Raw genomic sequence first — 18,620 nt, 5'->3', positions numbered from 1 at the left:
GGTTTTCAGAATAAATCATTTATAGCCTTGTTTTGTAATATGATATGCACTTGACAGGAATGAGCCTTTGTACGGGCTGCCACATTGTGAGAAACTGAGTGTACTTAGATCACCCTCTCCAGGCCAATGTAAGTAAGGACGAGTATGAACATTACAGTTTGTAATTAGCTGTAGTCATAAGAAAACCCATATTAAAGACTGCCATATTTGATTTATAAGCCTGAAAAGTAATATTTTTTATTAGTATAGCAATTGTCAAATTAAATACCTTCCCAAATAAAATATCTTCCCTTTTTAAATATCTTCCCAACTAAGTCTATTGAAATTATTGCATTTAATATATTTAATATCTCGGGTAAACACTTTAATTTTGACAACTCTAAAACATGTATTTGTTTGTTTGTTTTCCATCAAGCTTGCAGCTCCCTGAGGGTCCCCTGATGGCAGACACTAGTCAACAGACAACAGTCAAAATCGGTACTGACACTAACTAAATAACTAAATAGGCTGACAGGTATGCTAATTGGAATAAGGCTGAAATTAAGGAAAATATAAATATTAAATGAAACACTTGAAGTTAAAGTACTAAAATTACAAAAACTACAATTGAAGTAAACTAAAGGTCAATGTAAATATAAAAAATGACAAAAGCACATGACAAAATCACTAAATTAAACGAAAAATGTACAAATTTGAAAAATAAAAGCTAATTCAAAATAATAATAAATACTACAATAGTATATAGAAATACTAAAATAGCAATTATGTATCAATAACATAAAGGGATAGTACATCCCAAAAAACTATGCTACTACTACAAAATACTCATTTTGTTCCAACCCTGTTTGACTTTCTTTTCTTTCTTTTTTTGTGAAACAAAAAAGAACAGTGAGGTCCAAACAACACTGTCATACAAAATAATGATGTTTGGAATATGCTGAGGGTGAGTAAATGATGGCAGAATTATCATTAATATATATATATATATATATATATATATAACCCTCTTTTTGTATAAAAAAGACAAATTCATCACACATTTATACAAACACATTTTATTGTATGACAGTATAGTGTGGGGGCATCACTGAAATCATTTGACACTGAAAAAAATATATATATATTTTCACAAATTTCAAGCACATGACAAAATCACTAAATTAAACGAAAAATGTACAAATTTGAAAAATAAAAGCTAATTCAAAATAATAATAAATACTACAATAGTATATAGAAATACTAAAATAGCAATTATGTATCAATAACATAAAGGGATAGTACATCCCAAAAAACTATGCTACTACTACAAAATACTCATTTTGTTCCAACCCTGTTTGACTTTCTTTTCTTTCTTTTTTTGTGAAACAAAAAAGAACAGTGAGGTCCAAACAACACTGTCATACAAAATAATGATGTTTGGAATATGCTGAGGGTGAGTAAATGATGGCAGAATTATCATTAATATATATATATATATATATAACCCTCTTTTTGTATAAAAAAGACAAATTCATCACACATTTATACAAACACATTTTATTGTATGACAGTATAGTGTGGGGGCATCACTGAAATCATTTGACACTGAAAAAAAAATATATATATTTTCACAAATTTCAATCAATGTCTGTATTATTCAACATATTCCAAAACAAGAGCCGTTAATACTTCATGGGCACATCAATGCACAGAGATACAGCGTGTGTGCGAGATCAGTGACATTAAAGTATGGATATTTGGGCTCACATCCGTAACTGAATTCATGTAAGGCACTTTCAAATTTAAACACAACTAGCTAGTTACTTGGATAAAGCAATAGAACAATTTGAAACTAAAAGGTCAGCTATGGGGAAGGTTTTGTAGCAAATAGTGTAGATTGCATAGTCAAGTATTATCAGTGTAAAATGAAATGAAAAAAATAAAATAAAATAAAACAACGAGCAACAAATCCACTGTGTAAGGGGGGCATGTGCAGGTTCTTTGGTCTGGTATCTGAGGCATTAAGACAAAAGAAACTCAGGACATATAACAGAATCCATAGGCAATGTTCAAATTAACAATGCTTACTTCAGACACAGACCCTAAATTCTGAATAACCTCTTGAAGTTTGTCATAGATGTGGTTGAAATCAAGTCATGTGAGTTTGCTGATGAGTTCAAGTCAATAGAGTGATAAAAGAGGAGTCAACAAACAAGGTGTAATAAGCTTGAATTCCTGACCAAATAAGTGTAAAGGCAAATGACTTATTAGTGCACCTGCTCAACATCTGATGTCTGATTATATTTATTAGAGCTATAAACAGATACTGAAGGGACTGTATATGTCTATGTGAGAATGGAAATTAAGTTAAATGTCATCATGGGAAAACAGAGACTGAAACTGTGTAATTAAACAAGAGTAATGACAACATTTCTGCACCAAAAGGAAGGTGGACCAGGCCCAGCCGCAAGCACATATGAACAAGCATAAATGTCAAAACACAGATTCATAAATGGAAGTTTTCAGTCTAAAAGCCACATTCTGATTCACAAAAAAAAAACAGTGCCGTTTATGTGCCATGGTGGTCTTCTGCAGTGGTTAACATAGAGAAATCAATGTAGAAAGGAAAGGCCCTTTGGTGCTTAAAATCTCTTCTCATACGTTTTCATAAATAATTAAGTATAACAAAATCAATGGCATTTACCTGAAGAGATTATGTTGACGGAGTGTTAAGTAACTAAATAGAGCACTATATTTACAACAAAGCTTGATCTTTGCTTTTCCTACATAATACAAAGAGGGTGCTGACAAACTTACTGACGTGAAGTAGGAAAAAATAAAATATCCAATGTTAGTGTTGCTTGATTATACATTTTAGAGAGAAATAAACAAGGTGCCTGCATCTGATATTGTTGAGAGGCATGATAAATAAAGTTGAAAAAAAAAAAAAACAAGAAGGGCTGGGCGGAATAGCATCCGATCCATATGGATTCTTGCTGAAGATGGTTACCTGCTTACTAATACATAAACTCAGTGCAAGTGTAAACAGGTGTCATTCATTAGACACAATGGAACAATGTTAGTTAAGCGCTCTGTATGAGGCAAATGTGCCAGTAGATCTTGAGGTTCCATTGCTATAAATGATGAGACAGATATTTTTCTGTGGATTCTTGACTTTTTTCCATGGCTTTTCACAGAATTAGCACCATACGTTTGTTGTTTATTCGTAAAACTGGGACATAAAGAGCAGACGCAGTGCTGAGGCTGGTCTAAACCCTCTTCATGCACACTTGACACCTGCTGATGTGAGTTCGTAAACTCCCAGCCTTTAGCGTTGTAGGGACAGGTTTGCTGTAATCACAATACACACAGACATTAACAAGAGAACAGGAAAAATTATATATACTGTATATTTTATCTTAACATTATGAAATTCAGATTTTTTGCTTGGAGTTCTGAGTTTTTATCTCTTTTTGTAGCTCCTAATTGTGCAGACAAAAGGATTTGTCTTTATTCTGAAATGCATACTTTGTTCAAGAAATGTTTTGTATATTCCATTTTGTATTTATTTTAATGCACAAAATCACATATTACGTTTACAGAATTAATATTTCCTTTACAAAAGGTCTGTCGTTTATTATAATTTATTAATTTACTAATTTAATTCATGAATTCAACATTCCATTTTAAATCAAATATTGTTATTTTTCATTGTTGCAGAAAAGGGCAATAATAGGTTATATTGATCTGTATAACTGTCACGAATTCGGTCAATGGACTTCCGTTTATTCACCACCAGATGTCACCCTTTCCTTTACATTGACTCTCGCACAACACAAACTGTATTCTGTGACGGGGCTGACGAGACGTGAGGATCCATCTGCAAGCTTTTATTAAAGAAACGTGGTATAACAGGCAGGGTCAAACAATGGCAAACAGGTATATGGCGGGCAAAAACACAAGAACAGTCCTAGGGCTAGCGTAGGTCACCGATCGGCGAGACGAGAGGGAGAAATCCAGGAAAACAGGCAAAGATCAGAAACCGCAAAAACAGGCAAGGCAAAACAAGGAAAACACGGCGACTCAGAAAGGGGTACAGGCTAAACAATACTCAGCAGAGAATGGTGGTTTGAGTGGGTGTTATATAGTGAGTGAGGTGATAAGAAACAGCTGTGTTCAATGAGTGCAATCAGTGCAGTGTGCAAATCGTGCAATGAATGATGGGATATGTAGTCCGGGGTACTGTTGCATAGCAGCCTGTTTTTGCCTGTTTTCCTGGATTTCTCCCTCTCGTCTCGCCCCTCTGGTGGTGAATAAACAGAAGTCCATGGACCGAATTCGTGACAATAACATTTGAAGGGTGATATTCTAAAACTGCATATATAATGATTAATTAATTTATTAAAATAGCTTATCAAGTATAAAATAATATTATAAATTTATCTAAATTAATATTAAAGAAATTACTATATTAGATACATGTTGTGTAAACATTTATTTAGTGATAATGCTGCACTTCATCTGTGTACTCGGTCCACTGTACATTTTAATCCTAAGTAATATTAATTAAAAAGATACACGTAACATAGAAGGAATTATTTTTCGGACCAATTTTTTTAATTGTTGTTTTTGTTATTGTAACAGTCCTATTAAAAATAATGTAGGCCTAATATAAAATGAACACTATAACATAAAGCTAGCCAACTATATATTAGTCGTCTCTCAGTTGAGCTTAAGAATAAAGAAAGCTTGATTTGTTCTTCCAATCTTTTTAAGATGACCTGGTCATTGGTTACATTAAGTGGGATGACTTACTAATGCTTTATTCAGTAGTGAGGCATAAACACAATAAAAATGCTCCTAAATCACCAAGAAATGATTCAGCCCTCTTGTGGTAAGAGAGAGGATTTACTGTAGCTTTGTAGTACTCCATGGGTGTCGTATATAGAGCTTAAATATTTCAAATAAACAAATTTAGTACATTATATATTACAGTGCGGCAAAAAGTATTTAGTCAGCCACCAATTGTGCAAGTTCTCCCACTTAAAAAGATGAGAGAGGCCTGTAATTTTCATCATAGGTATACCTCAACTATGAGAGACAAAATGAGAAAAAAAAATCCAGAAAAGCACATTGTAGGATTTTTAAAGATCATTTTGTCTCTCATAGTTGAGGTATACCTATGATGAAAATTACAGGCCTCTCTCATCTTTTTAAGTGGGAGAACTTGCACAATTGGTGGCTGACTAAATACTTTTTTTCCCCACTGTATGTGTGAAACTGAAGAAACAATAGTGCATCCATAAAAATAGTAAGAACCTACAAGGCGAGCCTAATGGTATGTTGACACCAAATGCGACGCGAATTTTGTCTATTCGCATGTTTGCATTGACTTTGTATGTAATCTACTCGCACAAATAATTACATTTGCTTTTGGTGTGAAGACACCGTAACAGTTAATAAATGCTCAAGAATATAAAGTGTGTTAAAGCTTACCTAAACATTTCGCTGTCCTCTATGGTGGCTAACCAGAAGCTGTAGGAGTTAGCGTAATAGTTGCAGGTGCCGCGACCGTGACACTCGATGAAGGGAGCCGAGCGGAACTCTTCCAGACAAGAACCCGGAGAGGCCAGAGCCTGACCGGAGCCCTCAGCACCAGCACTGGTGTGCTGTTACACAGAGAGACAGCGTTAGACCTTTACACACTAGTCACAAGTTCACATTTTCATATAATCCTCATTGAAAATTATGAAAACAGATTTGGCTTCTTGTCAGTGATTATTTGGTGATACAGTAATGACCTTAGTGTTTGACAGAGTGGTTAACAGGGTTAAACATCCTGTACTTTAGTTTGAAACTGATTTTACAGTAATAAAGACAAAGTTAGGGTTGAATAAGTATAAGTATATTAATTTAATATAATGATAATGTAATTATATTGCACTAACAAAGTTGTACTGTAAAATGTATCAAATAAAAAATGTTTTATAGTACAACTGTAAAATTATAATTTATTAAAACATAGAGCTCTTATTTTGGCCGTTTTCAGGCAAATAAAGATATGTGCTGCACATTTAAAAATTAAGTTCAGCACTGCGTTCATTTATACGCATGCAGCTCATAATATATCTAACTAAAATAAATGCATTAGCGAGCTGACTATCACGTATTGCCAAACCAATTGTATTTTGATATATTGTGCAGTCCTAAAAATGCTTCTTTATTCTCCTCACCATGACGAAAGAGTATCCAATCCAGAGAGAATCCCAACCACGAGGGCAAGGTGGGATCTGGATGGTCTGACTGTGCATAGCTATGACCATAGCAGGAGCCTCACAAACTGCACATCTGTCACAGGAAAACATGCATGCACATGAGAAGGATGAGGAATTCTTACTCATGGAAATATCAAACGATTCATAAAAGATCACAAACCTGCTGATGAAGGGTTTGATGCTCTCACCGGTAACAGGGGCCATGCTCATGGGCATGGGCTCGGGAGAGGTGAGCCAGTAGGAATAGTCATTACGAGAAGCGAAGTTACATACATTGTTGATGTTGCAGAAGAGGAAAGGCATTGGGCTGAACTTCTTTAGGCAGCTACCAGCTGTACCTATTTGGTAAAAAGAGCAGAACGTCAAGGATTGTGTAACGTTGATTAATATTTCAGAATAAATACGTGATCTGTGTGACTGTCGTGCTAACCTAGGTCTTGTCCATGTGACCTCTCGTTGCCCTGGACATAAAGCAGCGAATATCCATCATAGATCAGCGTCGTTCCCTCTGGACATTGTGGAACATCAACACTCTGACTGTGGCGGGTTACAAGGAAGCCGTGATCCATTGAGGCAGGGCCAGGAGGGCCGATGCCACCTGGGAAACCACTAGGTCCTGGAGGTCCAGGGTACCCTCTGGGGCCTACAGAAAAGAGATTTTAGGAAATAAAATAGGGATCGGCAAGCATAAGCAATCTTATGCTGAAATTTGCAGAACTTTTCTGCTGTCTGGGATTGGTAATGGCTCTTCATATTGTATGTGTCCGTGCGCATACCAGAGGGTCCAGTTTGTCCAGGCTCTCCTTTGGCCCCAGGATGTCCATTATAGCCAGGTGTTCCATCAGATCCTTTTATACCCTGAAGTCCCGTCACACCTAGGAGGGAGGTTGTGTGTTAGATGTCAAATGACTATTTTCATAAACTTGTAAGTTCAGATATTTGAAATACTCACCCTGTTGTCCTTTCGGTCCAGGGAAGCCTTGAATTCCAACTAGACCCGTGGGACCCTGAGGTCCTGGAAGACCAGAATCTCCCTTTATATATGTGTGTGGCCCAGGGGGTCCAGGGGGGCCTTCGCTGCCTTCAATGAAAAATGTTAAAGCAGAAATGTAGTACAATGTTTACAACGAGTATAGCATTCAGACCTAAACTGTCCATTATTATAGTAAAGATGTTTCACTATATACTAAAGCTCAAATAAGGATTTGAAGAAGCAGTTTGGTGGATACACAAAATGTGTTCTGATATTTTGTGTGTGTATATGCAAAATATTTTGTGTGTTCAGATGCAAAAGCCTCAAAGTGCCATTTGAAATTTTCTTCTAAAATTAGCATTTTTATCAGGTTCCTATGTTTATGTTCAGTTCTTTTATTTAAATTACAATGAAAAGAACCTATCCATTGCCTTTAAAGTGAAATTACTGAACATACACATAAGAGCCTGAAAAAATACAAATTTTAGAAGAAAATTTCAAATGGCACTTAAAAGCTTTTGCATCTGAACTCTTCATATATATATATATATATATATATACAGTATATATATATACTGTATATGTGTGTGTGTGTGTGTATACATATATATATAATTTTGATGCTGATGTGTAATTCTTCTATATATATTTTAAGCAACTTATTTCACAATCAATTCACAAAATTGCAAATTCAAAAGTAAAAGGGTATGGAATATGAATATGAATAAATATGAATAAATTTTATATTTTATAATAATGGTTATTATTATTTTTCAAGATTATACAACATTAATATTAAATTATTTGATATTTAAAATTAGTGTATTATTATTATTATTATTATTATTATTGTTGTTGTATACAATAATGTAAAACATAAAGCAATCAATTTAAATTATGCTACCAATGTGATCTTATCTATACCAAATAAAATGTTTATTTGAATAAATGTGGATAGACACTAATAATAATATTCAATAGAAATCTGAGTTCAAGTTTTTGTTCATACCTATAAGACCTGGGAATCCTCTGTCACCTCCGTCACCCTTAGGACCGATCACTCCTTGCTCACCCTTTGTACCTGGAATGACACAGTGGCATTCAATCTACCATCTCTATTGAGCATTGTTTTTATAAATATGAAGGATGACACTCAAAAAAGCACACAGAAATGCACTGCAATATTCTGTCAAGTTAAATTTGATTTTGAGTCTTACCAGGGAAACCAGCAACACCCTGTGGTCCCATCTCACCCTTTGGTCCATTATAACCAGGCAATCCAGGCTCACCCTACAGAGCACAACTGTATTAAAGGATCCCCTATCATTTTTAAAGGTACACTATTTATTTGTGAAGATGAAGCCTTAAACTCACAGGAGTACCAGTGAAACCTTTGTCTCCTGTATACCCTTGAGAGCCTCGTGAGCCAGGGAAGCCCACATCTCCCTTTTCTCCTTTAGCTCCAGCACTGCCAGGTATGCCAGATGTGCCTGGTTCACCAGTCGCACCTGTGGTAAAAATGTGATGTGGGTATAAGATGACACAAGCCACATTCAGCAGAATACATCTGTCAGTCCTGTTTTAGAGTCTTAAATACAGTTCAATACAGTTCACACACAGTTCTTTGGCTATCAGGAGTGACAACTGCGTTTTATTACCATAATGACACCTTTAAATTGATAGACTACTAGTAAGAGAATATTCTGTGGCAGAACGTCCTGTATGGTGAGGTGTTAAGGATTCACCTTTTTCTCCATGCTGTCCTTGAGCTCCCCGGTCCCCTTTAGGCCCCTCCATGGATGATCCTGGAAGTCCTCGCTCTCCAGGCCACCCTTGGTCCCCTGGGAATCCAGTCAGACCCTTCTCACCTTTGGTTCCAGGAATACCTGGACTCCCGGGAATGCCAGGAAGACCAGGGTTGCCTTGGTCACCTGTGTGGAGATGAGGAGAAGAATTAATTTAATTTAGTTACTTTTCAATAAAATATCTTTAGATTATACATTGAAAATAATGAACTAAAAATGTATTCATTTTAAGTAGACCTCCTAGTGCTCCACAACCTAATTATTGGGGATATGTGATTCTGACCTTTGCTGCCAGGTTCTCCATGGGTTCCTGGCAAACCTGTACCAGGTATACCTGAAGAAGATAAATAATTGTTTGTCTTAGATCACTGTGCGCATGCACAAATGTGTGCATGAAAATGGCACAACTTGAAAGCATGATTCATCAGTTACTTGTGTACTTAAATGTTTTCAAAATGTATGAAATGTAGGAAGAACTGAAACCAAACCTATGAAAAAATGACTTATTCTTGCCTTATAAACATATAAACATGAACTTTTATACAAATGAGAGGGCCATCATCTGTAATCTTATAATCTTGTAATCTAAGGTGTTTACACTAGTTTTGAGGATGGCGCACTTGGCATTGATAGAGGATCTTGCTGCACACACTCTCAGGCAAGAGCACATCCTTAGAGACCGTCATACGTTTGCTTTGATAGGTTGCACGGAAAGCCCTATTATGGATTTGGTTTGGGTGTGTTTTAAGCAAATTACTAACCTTTACATTCAAAAGAGGAATACAAGTTGCGTGGTTCTCTGATTTAGAACATTAGAACAAAGTTAAGAACCAATTCATGTGCGCACGCTGTGCATATAAAAACAAATGATCTATGCAGTTATTACTGAATTAGATATCCACTGTCCCTAAAAGAGTCTTTTAATAGCCCAAGATATTACTCTAATATTACTCTAAAGCATGTTAAATTCACAGCATTTCCCTTTTTGAGCTACAAAATCTTACCAGGTTCTCCTCTCTCTCCTACGAATCCAGGAATTCCATCTACCCCTGCTTCGCCATTCTCCCCAGGCTGACCTGGTGGACCCTGTAGACCAGGCTCACCTAATCAGAAAAAAAAAATCATTAGGATTTTCACCACTAAATGGCATACACATTTTCACAAACAAATTATGATTAATCAGTTATTTGTGTACTTATAAATGTATTCACAATTTATTAAATGTAGGAAGAACTGAAACCAAACCTATGCAAAAATGATTTATTCTTATACAAAAAAAATTACTTATTTTCACCACTAAATGTATGTGGCCCATTTGAAGCTTGCTTTAAATGAATTTCATGCACACGTTTTGTTTTTCCTCAGAAGGATTCTAATGTAGAGAAACTTTTTAAATGTGTCTAGTGATCTTGCTGAAAAATCCAGCATAAACCAACATGGATTCCAAGCTGGTCTAGCTGGTGGACCAGCATATTCATGCTGTTCTCAAGCAAAATGGAGCTGATGATGCTGGTTCACCAGCATTGTCTTGCATAAGTGTCAGTAGGCCAGCTGTCTGTATGCAATCAATGTTTTGGGGACAAACATTGTATTTGCTTGCATATTTCTCTATTTACCACATTAATGATGCAAAGGAAAACAACATAAGGTTAAAACATATGATTTATTGAATTATATGATCACTTCTTTTTGATTATATGATAATATGATAGTTGTATATGATTTATATGAATTATACTGTATATGATTATATGATAAATTATTTTGCTCCCTCTGCTGAAAGTAGAACTGAAAATTTTAATATAATGGAAGTTCTGAGAGAGGTTGTTTTTAAAGACTTTCATACTTATTTGGGAAGTCACATACTGTAGCCAAATCCAGCTGTCAGTCAAAAGGGCAAAAAGGGCACATAGTAAACGGTATGTCAGTGTAGTCAAGTCCATGAAATATTGTTATATGTTAATTAGTGATGGCATGCACTTTCAACAATTGTTGAAACCAAGTTAATTCAACCAAAGTCAATGGCCAAGGGTCCAACAAAAGGAAACACGAATCACCATAATGGCAACAGACATCAGCAACCTTTGTATATGTACCATAAGAAAGGAATAAAGCCAAACTGGTTTGTATAAGTGAATATGGTAATTCTGTTTTTGGAGTTAGTTGGGGTTAATCATCCCCTGGTGAGATTTTGATTTCATCTAAGTCTGTGTGGCTATAAGTCAGTTGTAGTTGTTGTGTTTCTGCTCACCTCTTCACTTTGTTCTGCTCTTGCTGTTCCTCTTATCCTCAGTGATTCTGCTTGTTAACTGCAGGTGTCATCACTAATGCTCAGTCATCACTTGTAGAGTAAACCTACTTTATTTCACTAACTACAACACTGCCTCAGTCCTTCTTTTCTTCTCTATAGATCAGGACCATATGAAAACTGAGGAGTGTTTGTTTAACACTGGGGATTTTACTGTGTAAACATGTAACCAGCAACATGTGTTTATCTTTTTTAAATAAATTATTAAAAATAATTTGGAAAACTGTTCTTTAACTAACGAACACACATTAAGAAACGTGATATGTAACACATACACAAGTTTTGTTGTGGTCTTGCTGGGATCATACCAGCACCCAAAATACAACAAATGCTGGTCCACCAGCACACCAGCATCCCAAGCTAGTCCTAGCATGCAAAACACCATGCTGGTCCACCAGCACACCTGCTTATCGTGCTGTGGACCAGCAAACCAGTAACCAGCATGCAAAACATACCTTATTATGGTGACCAGCAATGCTGGATTTTTCAGCAGGGGACATTAAATGGGTGCCCTAAACAAATCTTAAGGAGAATTTCAGTTTGACTTACCTGGATGTCCTTGAAACCCAGGTTCTCCTGGAGACCCTGGAAACCCACTGACACCTTTCTCACCTGGTTTCCCTGGACTGCCTGCTCAGAAAATAATATGATTGGTATTATAATAAAATATCATATTATACTCCCAATGTGTAAATAGCACTGGCTAGTAATAAAGTGAATTTCTATGTAATTTGGATTAGACATTGTAATCATCTTGCCTGGGTAACCAATCAATCCTGTGTCTCCTTTAGGTCCTTGAGTTCCAGAAGTTCCTGGGATACCCAATGTACCCTTCTGTCCCTTATGTCCAGGATCACCAGGGAAACCAGGGGCACCAACATTTCCCTGTAAGTATGAGATATAGGCTACGTTAACACTGTCAGTTTTTGGGATTGACAACTGCATTTACTTACAGGTCCCGTTCACACAGCAACTTACAGTTGCGTATGGATTACTATCTGTATGAACGTGCAACGGGAGTCCAGTCCATATTCCTTACCAGTAACCATAGCGACAGTGACCAAAGTAATATCAAAGATGGTGACGTCCATAAAACTGACACGACAATCCAATCGAGCCGCAAGTTCATCCATCAAGTCTTCATTAACTGACAGCAGCTTTTATATTTGGGTGGAGAACAGAGCATTTGAGTCGCACTGACTGACTGGATATGAAACTTTCAGATGACACACAGCAGAGCTCATTTCACCATCACTGTAAGTTACCGAAACCACACATGAAGAAAACATGCAACACATGGTAGACACACATTTGTGCAGCAGAGCGGCTCTCTCGCGCTGAATGACGTGACAGACAACTAGTTGTCCAGTCCTGTTCCGTTCACACAGCGTGTTTTCCGAAGAATGCGGTTGTGAGTCCTGAAAATTTACGGGTATGAGTTTGGTTACAGAATGCGGTTGTCACGCACGTAAATAACCATACAGTGTGTGAACATAACCGTATTAAGGACTCAAATACATGACTGACAACCATATTCTGCTGCTGTGTGAACGTGGCCATAAGTATAAGATGAGACCAAGGAAGACATATACTCTATTGTTAATGTGCAAATTTTTAGTCATGATATTTATACTAATACAACAACACAAACCTTCTCTCCAGGGGGACCAGGGATGCCTATTCCTGCTGCACCAGGATCTCCTTTATCTCCTTTGTGGCCATCAGAACCCTTAAATCCAGGGTGACCCGTTGACCCACCAACACCTTTAATACCTTTTGGCCCCATTGAACCTAAAGAACCGCAAAATGTTCACTGATGAACACAAATTGTTCATCAAACGACATACATTACCAGAATTTTTCACATTAAACTTACACTATAGCTTATTGTAACAACCATGGTTAAAAAAAGAAATCATTAAATATAACAAAACTGCTTCACTGATTAATAATATTTGAAAAATTGTGAAAAGTCATGTGATGCAACCAACATGCAGGTATACTGTATAATACAGGAAATTATACCCAACAGACACGTTTTTCAAAAACAAACACAAACTCAACACACATGCAGAAGTGGAGAAGAGCACTATACTTACCTGGGTATCCCATGTCTCCTCTCGAACCTGGGTCTCCAGGTTCTCCAGTTTGTCCTGGCTCCCCAGAGACTCCAGGGTCTCCTTTTGCACCTGCAATGAAGCCGCAGTAATCAAATAATGTCCTCATTATATCATTATTGAATCATGTTACTTAAAGGGGTCATATGATGCTTTTTTAAAGATCATTATTTTGTGTATTTGGTGTAACAGAATATGCTGACATGCTTTAATGTTCAAAAAACACATTATTTTTCAAATACTGTACATTATTGTAAGTCCTCTATGCCCCGCCTCTCTCAAGTGCTTCGTTTTCTACAAAGTCCCTACTTCTGACAAGCGCAGTCTGCTCTGATTGGCCAGCTGGCCCAGTGCATTGTGATTGGCCGAACACCGCAAGCACTCGTCGGAAATGTAACGCCCCTTACCATAATTGCGAGCTTCATCTTTCAAAATAAATGTAAAGACAGAGCCCGAAAGGGGAACAGAGTTGCATGACAGACTCAGTGATGAAGCTGGTATGTGTTTGCAGTACACAAGCCGCGGTTAAGACAGCTGACTCTACTGTGATGTGACGCTGTCTCTCTCTCTCTCACACACACAGCGCGCACACACACACACACACACACACACACGCGCGATGCGCAAAACTCCACATTTGCACAGTCAATAGCAAATACTTAAACTAATAACAAAACAGTAGCTGATTCAGAAGCGCCAGATTGTCATAGCAAAGTCAGAATTACCTCCTCTCCTAGGTTCACGAAACGGTCGTCCATAAAATGCATTGCTGTTCTGTTGTAAGTAATCTTAAAGATTCCTAAATGCATCTACTTTCGGAAGGCCAAATAAAGTGCTTTTGCTTTCGCCTAGAAACCCACAGCGTCTCCCTGACATTGCTGCTTCAACACTAACTCCGGTTACTGAAACCACACCTTCTTTCTTTGCGTGAACATTTGGGCTGCATTATGCTAATATTTCCACATAGTGAGGTAGATATGTGGGGGCATGTTAGAACGAGCCGTTTTAGGGGTGTGTGGCAGAGTCTTAACTTTGATAAAGAATATCTCTTTGGGTTTGAGACTTTAGTCTTTGCCACTTCAGGGATCTTATCTATGCACAATCAGCTTGTAACACTCCAAAGAGAAAGGAAAACTTGAAATCGCATCATATGACCCCTTTAACAGCAACTATACTGTTAATTTGACTTCAGATTATTGCCTGGAAACTAACCTGGCTGTCCAGGTGAACCTGGCATTCCATCTTTTCCTGACATTCCAGGGTCTCCAGGCGTTCCAGGAATCCCCTTTTCTCCGGAAGGACCAGGATCACCTGATATTTAAGGTTAAAATATAAAGACTAATAAGTGTATAGTTCACTGAATTTCAACATAAATCAGCAAAATCTTTGATGGCGATCAGCCACCAATGGAAGCCAACAATCCAGAGATGTCTGCTTCCTTAAAACTCCAATAAAGATTAATGTTATTTTATTGTATCTGTTTAGATCATCTTCTAAACATAGGACCATTAGTTTGGCCCTGAAACCTCTATGACAAACACCTCTTTCTCTCTGTACCTCTGTCTCCGATGTCTCCTTTCTCCCCTTTCATGTGTTCCATGTCAACATCACTCATGTTTCCAGGTGGCCCCTGTAGACCCTGCTCTCCTCTCTCACCCTTGGGACCTGGATCACCAAACACTCCCCTGACCCCAGTCAAACCAGGGTCACCTGAAAGAGACAGAACAACATCATAAAACTTTAGCTAATGCAACTCTGAATGTGCCCCTGTCAAAATAAGATAACAGTATCATATTTAGTCCAAATAATAAAAATTGTTTTAAATATGTGTTCTATTACCTTTTGGTCCTGGCTCTCCAGGGTTTCCAACAGGACCTAAATGTCCAGGGTGTCCTGTAATTCCCATGATTCCAAATTCTCCTTTTGGACCTGAAAGATAAAAATAAAACATCAAAATATGAATCAGCTTAAGGTATACAAGCACGTGCAAGGAAAATGCCAGGAATAATGGCTGCTCACCACGTTCACCAGGGAAGCCATCTCTTCCTGGAGGTCCTTGTTCCCCTGGCAAACCTTTAGATCCTGGGACACCTGGGACACCAGGGCTACCCCTGTCTCCTGGAGGGCCAGGCATGTCTAAACCAGGTAGGCCTTGATAACCTTTCTCACCCTTTATACCGATCCGACCTAAGACATCATCAAGGCTTGTTATAAACCATGTAACATGTGAACATCTAGGCAGGTGTATGCATATACTGTACATCTTTGTGGGTGCGAATCAATAGAAAAACTCACCAAGTGGTCCAGTTTCTCCAGGTGGTCCCATTGTTCCAGGTGGTCCAGGTTCTCCAAGCCCGGGAGGACCTGTCGGCCCCACTGCACCACGAGCTCCAGGTGGTCCAGGATTACCTGCAAATCCAAAATAAATGTAATGTTATTACACCCACTGAACCCATCTCCTTTGATTTCATGCAAACCATTTCTCCAACACTCTCTTCCAGTTTGAGGTTCAAACACTTGAGGCACTGAAAGCATTGTCTGACACCTTCCTTAAAGGAATAGATCCTCCTGTCTGAACTGGCCCTCATAGAAACTGCACCTCATTGGTTAAATCCTACCTCACAGACAAATCTATAAAAAACAACACACTGTTCTGCCTGCCTTTCAAGGCCCCACAATCAGTGCGAGAAATTCTGCATGCCTTGCCAGTCTGAAAACTATAGCATCATCTTAGTCAGCCAGAAACCTGAGGAAAGTGTTTGGCATGGATCATGTCCAAAATGTTGGTTAGGTATGTTTTAAAGTATGACAGATGGTTTGAGCTGTTTTATGCTGGTCCTTAGTTGGTCATGAGCTGGTTGAGGGGAATGGACGTTGAACTATTTTGCGCCCTCTCGAAAATGGTCTGGGACTGGAGTGGTCTTCCCCGGAGGAGCCCACTCGCAGCCGCCTGGACAAAATCCCCTCATCAAGCCCCTCATCAGCGAGCCTCTCCGTTTTTCCAGGAGGTCCACGATGAGCTCACTAGATTGTGGTGCGCCCCCTACTCAGCTCGCCTGCGTGCTTCATCTTTTTCCGTCCTCACCTCTGTAGTTGGCACCGAAACGAAGGGGTATGAAAATCTGCCTCCCTTGGACGAGTATGTGGCCGCACACCTCTGCCTGCCCACTGCCATCAGGTGGAAAGCGAAAGTTGCTCACCCCTCCAAGCCGTGCAGGACAATGTCTTGCACTTCATTCTATGGCAGTTCTCCAGGTCTTTCAGGCCAAATTCCTCCACTGCATGAACGAGTCTGGACCGGATCCGGCTTCTTTCAGGGAATGCGCAGTCTCGCTACAGCCAGACCACCCCTCAAACTGCCACGAGTATTTTTTCAAGCACCGCAATTTCAATTCGCTCGAAGACACCCGCGTTTCAGTGGGTGGTCCCCAACTTGATTCAAAGCAAGGACACACACGTCCTGCTCTCCGAGGTGATGAATTTACTGGCAAAAGGAGCCGTGGAAACGGTTCCTCCAGCTCAGAGCGATTCGGGTTCATACAGCCGTTACTTCCTCATCCCCAAAAATGATGGGATCCTTGATCTCAGACACCTGAACTCATGAAACGGTCGTTCAGGATGCCCACATTGAAGCAGATCCTCTCACAAATACACCCAGGGGACTGGTTATTTTCTCTGGACCTGAAAGACACTTACTTTCACATCCACATAGCCCCCCGTCACAGATGATTCTAGAGAGTCGCCTTCAAAGGAGTGGCTTATCAACACATGGTCTTTCTCTTTGAACTGTCTCTGGCTCCTCGCACTTTCATGAAGTGCATGGACATGGCTCTTTCCCCTCTGAGGCAGATGGGAATCCACATTCTCAACTACCTCGACAATTGGCTTGTCTTAGCCCAGTCAGAGGCAGAGCTGCTATCTCACAGATCCCTCCTCCTCAGCCACTTAGAATGCCTGGGACTCAGGGTCAATTTTGCCAAGAGCGCACTGTCCCCCAGCCAACAAATTTCGTTCCTGGGAGCAGTTTTCGACTCAGCCCAAACTCAGGAAATGCTGGCAGTGCCCTTCAGATCTTCTTGCTGGACATAAGGGGACACCATATTCGTGTCCGCTCGGACAGCATGACTGTGGTGTCCTACATAAATCACCAGGGAGGGCTCTCCTCTTTGTCATTTCTCCAATCACAAATACAGACATGGTTTTATGTTTACGCGGCACGATGCAACACGTAAAAAGACAGTATAAGTCATTATAATCCGTAATTATGTCCCCACTGGATGCAACAAATGCCTCATTTATAATGGGTTTTTAATGTTTTTGTCTCGTCGCTCCAGGAGATGGCATCACAGTGTGGTGAGGGGTGTAACATTTTCATCACACGCTTGAGGTATTCGGCCAATCACAATGCACTGGATAGCTGGCTATTCACAGCACACCTCGCTTTTTAGACCAATGAGCTTTGTAAAAATCGACACGTTTCAGAAAGGCGGGGCATAAAGGAGAAACAATAATGTATAGTATGTGGAAAATAAAGTGTTTTTTTAACCTTAAACCGCATAAACACATTTCATTACACCAAATACACAAAATAATGTTATTTTTAGCAACATCATATGACCCCTTTAAGCCTACCAAATGCTAAATGGGAATCAGACTTATCTATTACCTCAGATGTCGCCTTCTGGACACAAATCTGCAAAAATATGTACAGTGGGGAAAAAAAGTATTTAGTCAGCCACCAATTGTGCAAGTTCTCCCACTTAAAAAGATGAGAGAGGCCTGTAATTTTCATCATAGGTATACCTCAACTATGAGAGACAAAATGAGAAAAAAAAAATCCAGAAAATCACATTGTAGGATTTTTAAAGAATTTATTTACAAATTATGGTGGAAAATAAGTATTTGGTCAATAACAAAATTTCATCTCAATACTTTGTTATATACCCTTTGTTGGCAATGACAGAGGTCAAACGTTTTCTGTAAGTCTTCACAAGGTTTTCACACACTGTTGCTGGTATTTTGGCCCATTCCTCCATGCAGATCTCCTCTAGAGCAGTAATGTTTTGGGGCTGTCGCTGGGCAACACGGATTTTCAACTCCCTCCAAAGATTTTCTATGGGGTGAGATCTGGAGACTGGCTAGGCCACTCCAGGACCTTCAAAT

The 18,620-nt window shown here is 38.7% G+C and overlaps 1 protein-coding gene across 2 annotated transcripts in view; it reads right to left on the bottom strand.

Annotated features, from left to right (window-relative positions):
- Positions 1-2,838: 2,838 nt before the first annotated feature.
- Positions 2,839-18,620, bottom strand: part of col4a1 (collagen, type IV, alpha 1) — a 79,115-nt gene continuing 63,333 nt past the window's right edge. For both annotated transcript variants that reach the window (XM_016241515.1, XM_016241514.1), the window contains 22 exons: positions 15,753-15,866; positions 15,477-15,644; positions 15,297-15,386; positions 15,015-15,167; positions 14,670-14,768; positions 13,440-13,529; positions 12,992-13,131; positions 12,099-12,225; positions 11,890-11,970; positions 10,037-10,135; positions 9,316-9,366; positions 8,973-9,158; positions 8,602-8,735; positions 8,445-8,517; positions 8,237-8,308; positions 7,207-7,335; positions 7,031-7,129; positions 6,685-6,897; positions 6,415-6,592; positions 6,213-6,327; positions 5,476-5,648; positions 2,839-3,330 (listed from right to left, as the gene is read on the bottom strand). In XM_016241515.1, coding sequence (XP_016097001.1) covers positions 3,249-3,330; positions 5,476-5,648; positions 6,213-6,327; positions 6,415-6,592; positions 6,685-6,897; positions 7,031-7,129; positions 7,207-7,335; positions 8,237-8,308; positions 8,445-8,517; positions 8,602-8,735; positions 8,973-9,158; positions 9,316-9,366; positions 10,037-10,135; positions 11,890-11,970; positions 12,099-12,225; positions 12,992-13,131; positions 13,440-13,529; positions 14,670-14,768; positions 15,015-15,167; positions 15,297-15,386; positions 15,477-15,644; positions 15,753-15,866 — 2,666 coding nt within the window. In that variant the 3' untranslated portion in view covers positions 2,839-3,248. The remainder of the gene's footprint in view (positions 3,331-5,475; positions 5,649-6,212; positions 6,328-6,414; positions 6,593-6,684; positions 6,898-7,030; positions 7,130-7,206; positions 7,336-8,236; positions 8,309-8,444; positions 8,518-8,601; positions 8,736-8,972; positions 9,159-9,315; positions 9,367-10,036; positions 10,136-11,889; positions 11,971-12,098; positions 12,226-12,991; positions 13,132-13,439; positions 13,530-14,669; positions 14,769-15,014; positions 15,168-15,296; positions 15,387-15,476; positions 15,645-15,752; positions 15,867-18,620) is intronic.

The sequence above is a fragment of the Sinocyclocheilus grahami genome, unplaced genomic scaffold, assembly GCF_001515645.1.
Source record: "Sinocyclocheilus grahami isolate Dianchi unplaced genomic scaffold, SAMN03320097.WGS_v1.1 scaffold624.1, whole genome shotgun sequence".
Taxonomy (NCBI): Eukaryota; Metazoa; Chordata; class Actinopteri; order Cypriniformes; family Cyprinidae; genus Sinocyclocheilus; species Sinocyclocheilus grahami.
This window is presented reverse-complemented; position numbering and strand designations above follow the sequence as displayed.